This window comes from Orycteropus afer, unplaced genomic scaffold, assembly GCF_000298275.1.
Source record: "Orycteropus afer afer isolate SDZICR_OR568_19922 unplaced genomic scaffold, OryAfe1.0 scaffold00106, whole genome shotgun sequence".
In the NCBI taxonomy this organism is placed as follows: domain Eukaryota; kingdom Metazoa; phylum Chordata; class Mammalia; order Tubulidentata; family Orycteropodidae; genus Orycteropus; species Orycteropus afer.
This window is the reverse complement of record NW_006921693.1, coordinates 5,058,503-5,068,680: the sequence shown is the minus strand read 5'-3', so window position 1 is coordinate 5,068,680 and position 10,178 is coordinate 5,058,503. Positions and strand designations below refer to the sequence as shown.

Genomic DNA, 10,178 nt, shown 5'->3' with positions numbered 1-10,178 from the left:
AAAAGAGCTGAACAGAAGATTTCAGAGAGCAGCTCGAGTAGACAAAGTCAATTATAGAAGTGCAAATATTGTATTAGTCCACTACTGTAAAAAGTCATGGAAAAGTTTATACATGGAAGAAAACTTTCTTTGTTGGTTACTGGGGAGGGGATTGGAAGGGAAGAGAGGGAAGGCAATTTGAAAAAAAAAAATAAAAAGAATGGTTTTAATGCTGTGGTCTTTGCTGGTCTAAATAACAGTTTGAATACTGTTCAGTACTGTCATACAGTTATCAGTCCATAGTATTTGACATAGTGTTTGGGATAGTTCTGACCAGAGCCACTAGGTACAGACCTGAAGGTTTGTAGGAGGACAGCCTTGGCATGGGCCTACTTGTGGGAGCAATTATAATATTATAACATAAATCAGGGTTTATCTGGCCCTCTGGCTTGATTTGATGGGGCAAGGGTAAGGGGACATATTTCAGGTAGTTATTGTACTAAATTCTTAGAACAGTTGCTTAATTGTGGGCCAGGTTTTTTATGCAGGTCTTGCCAAATGACTTGATGTTGCTTCATGAGATTTCCCCATGCATTATTGGCTTTAAGTGAATATTCAAATATAACCTAAGATGCTTGATTAACACGAGTGGGGATTGACTGTCATCAATACCTGCTTGTAGAATGGTGGCACACTGAAGAGATGGGACTATTCCTAGCCTCCCCTGACCCTGTTTGGCAAAGGGAGGGTAGTCAGGGTTAGGATAAGAAAAGTGGTTTTGACTTTGAGCTCTACTCAGAAATCTTCTTGCAACCTGAAGCCTTCTAGGACTCTTCTCTTATAAGTTGCAGCAATGGTGCCAGACTAAGACCGACTAGGAAGAAAGACCTAGCAGTGTACTTCAGAGAAATCAGCAGGTGAACACACTGTGTTCATCACACTGGTCTGATCCCATTGGGCCTGAGGTTACCATGAGTTGGGGACTGACTCAATGGCAACTTAATACCACTGTCGTTGTTGTTGTTGTTATGTGCCTTTGAGTCAGACCCGACTCATAGTGACTCCTCCTTGAGTTTCTGAGGCAGCATCACTATGGAAGAAGATTGCCCCATCTTCCTTCTTATAAAATAGAATGAATGGCTTTCATTGCCAAGGTCCCTTGGGTACACGTGAGACCTCAACCAGATAGCAGTTTGAAAAACAAGACCAAAGAGATCACTGCGAAGGTGACAGTGAATGGTGGCTGGGTCAGTCTTGGGCCTAATGGAAAAGTCTTTGGAGGTCAACTGTTTTTACAGGCAGCCTCAATTGAGGTTCTGTGCTCAAGAATTTTGAGACAGGTCTGCTTAAGAACATAAGTGGTGAATAATAGTGTAGGCAACAAAGGACAAACACAAGAGGGGATGAGGTAGCTGGTCCTAAAAAGAACTGAGAATTATACCATGTCTGGAAGTGATGCCAAATCTGGTCAACTTCAGGGTAAAGTCTGCCTATCTTGATCTGCTCCAGAAAGGTGTGAGAGAGACCAGAAGCTGCAGACAAGAAATAGAGGAGACTTCCACAGTGACATCTTGAGGAGAGCCCATGAGAATGTCCATATCAGATAGCAACCAACCACAGGATATTTTCAGATCATTTCTGTGATTGTTTTGTAATTTTTTTTTTAAATCCTTGTTTCTCTATTGCAGTAGTAACTTCTTTTTTAAAATGTGATTTGTCAAGCATGTGTCAGAAACAGCAAAGGAGGAAAGGCGTTGCCTTTGTTAGGTGCCACTATGAACTTCTGAACACTCTGGGTGCATGATACTGGTGTCGGCTTTTTCAGATATGGTATTTTGAGTTGAAAATAGTAGTTTCTATCTTTTTTTTTCAGCTGAAGTGAGTAGCGAATACAGTATGGACAAGGCGATGGTTGAATTTGCTGTAATGGATCGGGAGCTAAACCATTACATAAAGGCTGTTCAGTCTGCAATAAATCATGTAAGTTGAAGGTTTATGTTTGTTCCTACCCACTCACTTGGTTATATTTGGTTACAACTCACTGACCGAGAAATATGAACGCAAAATCAAAATTCTTCTCCAGCCATTAATATTTCCTTATCCTTACTGTAGCAGCTGTGAATTTCCTCTTAACCAGGAAGTCTCATAGAATAGGAATCTTAAATATTTTCCCAGCTAGGTTAATTAGGATATTAAATCAATTTTAGCTTTTCTTGCATTTCTTGTCTTGAAATTTTTAGTCTAAACCTCCTTTGAACTTGGGTAAATTGTTTATACAATGCTAAACATTGTATTGGACTTGTTTTTATTGTGAAGTCTGCTTACGTACACAGTTTAGACCAGGTTCAGTTACTCATTCTCCAGTTTTAACTACTCTAGAGCTATTGCAAAATTCCCACAATCAGATAGTATGAAAGAGTTTTGGAGCAAGTTGAAAAATAAAGAAAATTGGCATTTTGGTTTTTCCAGGAGCCAAACTTATCTTTGTTGAGTCCAACAGCATAAGCAGTTGAGGTGGGAACATAGCAGCATCCCTTTCAGTACTGTGTTGCGCAAGAAGTGAGCAATAGGGTTGCAGTCATGTTTCTGAGAAGTCCTTTGTCCTTGGAGCAGTGGAAACTCCCTGCTGAACTGATTTTGGTTTACCTGTGTCATGGAGTGCCCTTGCACTTCTGGTTTCTTTCTTTCTTTGTTCATACATGTAGCTGTGGGAAAAAGCCAGAAATCAAGGATTTTCCGAAATTGGCTATTATTCACTGGAATATAAATATTTAATTATGAATACTTAAGCTTATTACAGGGAGCTTATTACATGTGTATTACATAATTATATGAAGTCTTCTGCTTTTAGGGTTAATGTTTATTAAGTACAGGAGTCCCTGGGTGGCACAAACAGTGAAACACTCAGCTACTGGCTGAGAGGTGGGCAGTTTGAACCCGCCCAGAGGTGCTTTGGAAGACAGCCCTGGTGATCTTTTTCTGAAAGGGCACAGTTTTGGAAACCCTCCAGAGCCATTCTGCTTTACGCCCAAGGGGTCACCATGAGTGGAAAGAACTCGACACTTATTAAGTCACTGTTTGTGACTAATTTGAAGAAGAGTGTCTCAGCAGACATAATATTTAACTCATTTAACTTGTGAATTTCTGATTCTAGCCATCAAGACTGTTAGTCTTGGCACTGTATTTCTTCCATGGGAAAATATGAAAACGGCATGATGTTGGGGGATAAGAAACTGGGTAACAAAGCTCTAACAGCAGAGGTTCTCAAGCCCAGCTGAACCCTAGAATCAGCCAGTCCCTGCCCTCAGCGATTCTCATTTCATTGGTCTGGGGTAGGGTTGGGACACCAAACCAAAACCAAACTCACTGCCATGGAGTGGGATCCGACTCACAGTGACCCTTCCTTGGGTTTCTGAGGCAGTATCACTACAGAAGCAGATTGCCCAAAACATACTCTAATGTATATCCAGGGTTGAAAACCACTGACTTCAAAGAACAAGGCTGGCTTTATAGAGGGTGTCTGATGTTTGCTACTGAAGATCAGAGTTAGGCTTATTAGATGGCTTGGTCTTGCTTTGACCCTTCCATTCTATGGAGCTTATTTGATAAGTCTTCTAACTTTCATATTGTGCAAGTACAACAACATAGTGTGTATTATAGATAAGAAAATCAAGTTTTGGAGTGAAAAAACTTATTGTTGATTTCTCTTTTAAATTTTGGATTCATAAACATTTAAGGTATTTATTTTTACATTAAGAATTAAACTCTTTCTACTTCAAGAAGCTGAGTCACTTGTAAAAGAAAAAAGTCAAACACAGAGAGTGCCCTGTCCCTCACCATTTGATAATCCCCGTGTCATCCCTTTCCCTTCATCCTACTATATGTGGGAATATCAGTGCTTTGTGTTTATCCCACTTTTCAGCCCTCACGTCACATTAGACCATTAGACGAGGGAGTAATTAGATTTTATGATTCTAATACTTAGGTGGGAGAGTCCCTGGTCCTTCATAAGAGTAGAAACAGTGTTTTTGTTTGCCTTTTCTGATGCAAAGTTATGCTTTATGTGCAAGCTTGATAAAATACCGAGAGGAATAAATCATGTGGGTTTATAAGATTTCTGAGACATGAAACCACATAAGGGTAGAGTGGGGATATGACCTTTATTATGAGAGAAGTGTTTTACCCCATTTACAAAACGCATGAAGTTATGGGCGTTGCTGTCTTGTAGCTTGTTTTGGTGATGGGGAAGATAATGATCAGTAGCTTGGGAGGGGCCAGGGTAGTATAGTTTTTGCTAGAAATAGCGCTGGTCTCAGGATTAGAAGTCCTTCCATTTGTGGCTCTTCCACTTTCTAAATTATGATCCTTGGTTAAGAACTTAACCTCATGGAAGTTTTCGTCATCTGTAAAATTCATGGCCTGCCTGTTTCACAAGATCACATGGGACTCAGATTAGATACTGTGTATTGATGTTCTTATCTATGAAATTCATAGAATTTGATAGCGACTCCAGATATTATTGCCTTTGCCCAGATTTTCAAATGTATTCCTTGGAGGCATGTAGTAAGACCTTAAAAACTAATACTTTGTTCAGTTGTACTTTTCGTTATCTTTGACCTGTGCTGCTCTGGGTTTTAAGAACCATTTCAGGACTTAGGTAGAAGCTAATTAAGTTACAACGTGAGGTATTCCTGGCTTCTCAGAAGAAGAGGACGAAGAAAGAAGGCACACAGTGCAAACCCGCCCCAGCCCCATGTAACCTCCTGCCCAGTCGTGGGCTTTCAGAGCTGCAGTCCTTCTCTTACTACCAGGTCTGCTCAGGTTCTAATCCACTCCTCTGAAGTTAATTTCAAAATATCGGTGGTCTTCCTTTTTATGAATTTGCACATAGAGAAAGTTGACAAGAAAACAAACTTTTTAAAAAAAATCATAAAGAGCTGTCGTGTTTATTTATTTATTTTGAACTAAATCTCTCTCTTCCACGCCTATCTTCGCAGAATTCTGAAGTTGTACACCTCTGAAAGGTTTAGAAGTTTACTTTGGGACTTAGAGGCATAGATGGATTTACCAGCAAAGCCCTGACAGATCCCTTTGGTATCAGCAACAACGCTCGGATTTCATTTCTCTGTCCTTTAAGAAAATAGAGCCACGACGTTCTGCGCTGCCTGGATGTTTTACTTAGAATCGGCTTTATTTCAGTGCTCTGAAATGTAAAAAAAATCTCTGGCAAACTGGGACTTTGTTGCAGCTAGTTTATGGCAGGAGTATTATGCAGTGAGCACTGAAAAACAGAAATTCCCAGAGAGTCTAAAAGTCATTTGTGAAAACTTTCCAGATAAATGGATTATATACCTGTCACAACTTAAAAAAATTCTCAGAGAGCCTCAAAGTGTCCCACTTTGGGACCACCCTGGAGACTTTTAGTCATGAGACCACACACGGGATAAAGGCGTTCAACAGCTGTAAGGTGGGACACAGATGTACTACGATAGAGTTCATTGTCTTGTCACTGTTCCTGCCAGGAAATGGTTTTCTCAGTTTCATGTGGAGATCAGAGTGGTGTCCTGAACGGTAGGCTCCTGATGACCTGGTGTCCCCTGTCCCCTACTTGATGTCTAAGCTTTAATTATTTGAGTACATTGAAGGGATGCCACTGGCTGCGTTTTTGTTCTCAAACATTCATTGAGTAAATATTACTAGATACCTATGTTCTCTTAGCACTTCTAGATGCAAGAAATAGGACATCAAGGTCCACCTGACTCTCATCTTCAGCATGTCTTCAGTTTAGAAGGGGAGACAAAACATTTAACAAAGAGCGACGTAGAGATCATTTCCTGATGGTTGTGGTATGTGCAAGGAGCCCTGGTGCCAAAGTGGTTAAGCACTCGGTTGCTGACCAGAAGGTTGGCAATTTGAACCCACTGCTGCGGCACAGGAGAAAGTTGTGGCAGTCTGCTTCTGTAAAGATTACAGCCTTTGAAAACCTGTGGAGCATTTCTGTTCTGCCCTGTAGGGTCTGCTGAGTCAGAATCGACTCAATTGCAATTGGAGGTGTGTGCTACAAAGGAAAAATAAAGTGTGCAGGGAGAGTTGGTAACTGAGGGGCCCTATGTTTACTGGGAGACTGAGGGAGGGACTCCTTCCTGAAGAAGTGACATTATTCCATGATGAAAGTCAAATATTACTGGTCACTTCTCTGTCTGTGTGACTTTTGCATGAAATGAAAGCATCTTGTTTCAGATTATCTTATCGTCAGAGTTTCCAAGGACCTTGAGCAATCCTTACACTAATGTAATTTTGAGAGAATTAGGCTGGAGAAGGGTTCTCATGAGGTACTTTTATACAGTGGAAGTTAAAATATGTAGGGTAGTTGCATAACCTAAGGCTCCTCAGTGATTCAGTCATCTGGGTACCTCCTAGGATCAGTAAGGTAAGTTTGTTAGTAATTGATTAAGAATAGATTCATTCCTGATATCTGCTTCTCAAGTCACTTCACTGGTCAGACACAGCCCATAAGAGTTTATTGAATAAATACGATGATAAATAAATACAGTATATTTCTGATTCCATGTTTATGTCTTTGTTTAAACTAAATCTTTAGTCTCCATCCTGTGGGCTTTAGATTCCTGAGGGGGAGGGGGAAAGGAAGGTAACAATTTATTTAGTTCAAGGAATCCTCAGATTCACAATCTAGTATGTGCCCCCCTCCCCCCAAAAAATAAGAGATCAAAGTCCAACACCTATCTTGTTGGTGGTCCTTGCAATTTTTTAAAACCTTAATCCCCCTGGTGAAAAGGACAAGAGCCAGCCCCCTCTAATCTGAGACCAGAAGAACTAGATGGTACCCATCTTCCACTGCCGACCAGTCTGACTAGGACTGACTACAGTGCTATTTGTTGTTAGGTGCCATCGAGTTGTCTCTGACTCATAGTGACCATATGCACAGCAGAACAAAACACTGCCTGGTCCCGTGCCAGCTTCACGATCCTTGCTTGTGTTAGACTGGGTTCTCTAGAGAAACAAAAACCAGCAAAGCTTATATATATATATATATATAGAGAGAGAGAGAGAGAGAGAGAGAGAGAGAGAAATTTATCTTAAGAAAATGGCTCACACACATATAGAAGCCGGCAAGTCCAAAGTCCCTGGATCAAACGTCAAGCTGGAGGCTTTTCCTGGCTCCCGCAACCACAGGTGCCGAGGAGCTCAAGGGTGGCAGGGAGTACACTGGCTGTTGACTCCAATGAATGACGAATCCAAGATCTCCTGGCCGAACAGTGAACTGCTCACTCACGGACAGTTGTAGGCAGTACAACAGAATCCCGATCCACAGAAGAATGTCTCTCTTCCCAGGATGTCCCCTGGATATACTGGAAGCAGGCCACACCTCTGGGGAAACTCCCCTTAACAGATTGGCCACTCAGAACACAGTCATCGATCCCATCATGGGAACAACCACACAAAACTGGGGTTCAGCCAAGTTGACACACAGCTCCAACTATCACATTGCTGTATACTTGAGCCCATCGTGGCAGCCACTGTGTCATTCCATCTCATTGAGGGCCTTCCCCTTCTTCATTGACCTTCCACTTTACCAACATGATATCCTTTCCAGGAAATGGTTCTTTCTGACAACACAACCAAAGTAGGTGAGACGAAGTCTGGTTGTTCTCATTTCCAAGGAGCGTTCTGGCTGTACTTCTTCCAGGACAGATTTGTTAGTCCTTTTAGCAGATCATGGTACTCTTAACATTCTTCTCCAACAGCACAACCCAAAAGCATCAACTCTTTTTCGGGTCTTCCTTATTCATTGTCCAGCTCTCATATGCATAAGAGGTGATTGAAAATACCATGGCTTGGGTTAGGCACACGTTAGACTTCAAGGATGTTTGCTCTTCAGCACTTGAAAGAGATCTTTAGTAGCAGATTGACCCAGTGCAATACATCGTCTGATATCTTGACTGCTGCTTCCATTGGTGTTGATTGTAGAAGCAAGTAATATGAAGTCCTTGATAACTTCAGTCTTTTCTCCATTTATTGTAGAGCTGTTTATTGGACCAGTTGTGGGGATTTTTGTTTTCTTTATATTGAGGTGTAATCCATACTGCAGACTGTAGTCTTCAATCTTCATCAGTAGGTGCTTCAAGTCATCCTCACTTTCAGCAAGCAAAGTTGTGTCGTCAGTGTATCACAGGTTGTTGATGAGTCTTTCTCCAATCCTGATGCCCCATTCTTCTTCATATATTCCAGCTTCTCAGATTATTTATGTACTGGTTCCTCATGAGTACATTGAAGTGTTCTGAATTTCCATTCTTCTCAATGTTATCCATAATTTGTTATGATCCACACAATCGAATGCTTTTACATAGTCAATAAAATGTAAGTAAACATCTTTCTAATATACTTTGCTTTGAGCAAAGATCCACCTAATATCAGCAATGATATCCCTTGTTCCACGTCCTCTTCTGAATCCTTGCATTTCTGGAAGTTCTCTGTCTTTTTGCATTCCAGTCACCAGTGATAATTAACACATCCTGATTACATGTTTGGTCAATTTCAGACTGCAGAAGTTGATAGAAATCTTCAGTTTCCTCAACTTTGGCTTTGGTGGTTGGTACATAGTTTTGAATAATAGTAGTATTAACTGGTCTTCCTTGTAGCTGTATGGATATTATCCTATCACTGACACCATTGTACTTCAGGACAGATCCTGAAACACTCTTTGTAACAATGCATGCCACACCATTCCTCTTCAATTTGTCATTCCCGGCGTAGTAGATCATATGGTTGTCTGATTCAAAATGGCCAAAACCAGTCCATTTCAGCTTCCTAATGCCTAGGATATCGATCATTATGTATTGCATTTCATTTTGGACAACTTCCAATTTTCCTAGATTCATACTTCGTACATTCCATGTTCCAGCTATTAATGGATGTTTGCATTTGTTTCTACTCATTTTGAGTCACACCACATCAGCCAATGGAGGTCCTGAAAGCTTTACTCTATCCATATCATTAAGGCCATCTCTACTCTGAGGAGTCAGCTCTACCCCAGCCAAATTTTGAGTGCATTATGACCTGATGGTCTCATCTTCCGGCACTACATCAGACAGTGTTTCAGGGCTATTTATAAAGTTTTCCAGTGATCTATCAAACAGTGTTTCACTGATATTCATAAGATTTTCACTGGCCAATTGTTTGAGAAGTGGATGACCCCTTCCTTCTTCCGAGTCTGTCTGAGTCTGGAAGCGCTGCTGAAACCTGTCCACCATGGGTAGCCCTGCTGGCATTTTGCAGCACTGGTGGCATAGCCTCCAGCCTCACAGCAACACATAAGCCACCACAGGATGACAAACTGACAAACACGTTCATCTCCCTTAGTTGTTCCTAACCCCTCTGCACCCACTTACTTTGGGCCCTGGCCTTAAAATAGAGCCATCCCCAAGCAAAAAGTAGCCCCTGAGCCCCGTGCCCGCCTGCAATAGAAGGTCCCAATTAGAATGGGAACAAAAATGTAGAACAAAATTCAATTAAAGATCAGACTTACTGGTCTGAAAGAGACTAGAGGAACCCCTGAGACTGTCAACATAAGACACCCTTCTAACTTGAAACTAAGGATATTCCTGGAGGTCACCTTTCAGAGAAGTCATAGATGGGCCTGTAGAGTAAACAGTAGTACCTGAGAAAGATGTGCTTTTGGAACAGTCGACTGTGTAAGACCAAAGGTCAACATTTGCCTAACACCAGAGATGAGAAGGCAGGAAGAGACAGGGAAACTGGAAACGGGAAACCCAGGGAGGAAAAGGGGGGAGTCCTGACACATCACAAGGATTGCAGCCAGTGCCACGGAACAGTTTGCGGATGAGTTGTTGGTTGGAAAATAATTTGCTATGTAAACTTTCACATAAAGTTCAATAAAACATTCAAAAAACAAAGGACAGGAGTCACAAAACTAGATGATAAATAGCATAACAGGTCCATATTAGTTTCAATCAGTGATAAAAATACATGCCCTTTATTTTATCGTGATTTGGGTGAAGGTTTACAGAGCAAATTCACTTTCCATACAGCAGTTCACATATACTTTGTCTCATGTCATTGACCACAGTTTACCACAATGCTGCAACAGCTCCCCTCCCATTTCCTCCCCATAGCTACCTCTTCCCAGTGTCCATCCCTCCATACACTTCTGCCCCCTG

General features: G+C 41.3%; 1 protein-coding gene across 1 annotated transcript in view; it reads left to right on the top strand.

The window, feature by feature from the left end:
* NSMCE2 (NSE2 (MMS21) homolog, SMC5-SMC6 complex SUMO ligase) overlaps window positions 1-10,178 on the top strand; it is a 330,848-nt gene that overhangs the window by 74,227 nt on the left and 246,443 nt on the right. Inside the window, exon 2 of the mRNA XM_007943401.1 lies at window positions 1,853-1,959. Coding sequence (XP_007941592.1) covers window positions 1,853-1,959 — 107 coding nt within the window. The remainder of the gene's footprint in view (window positions 1-1,852; window positions 1,960-10,178) is intronic.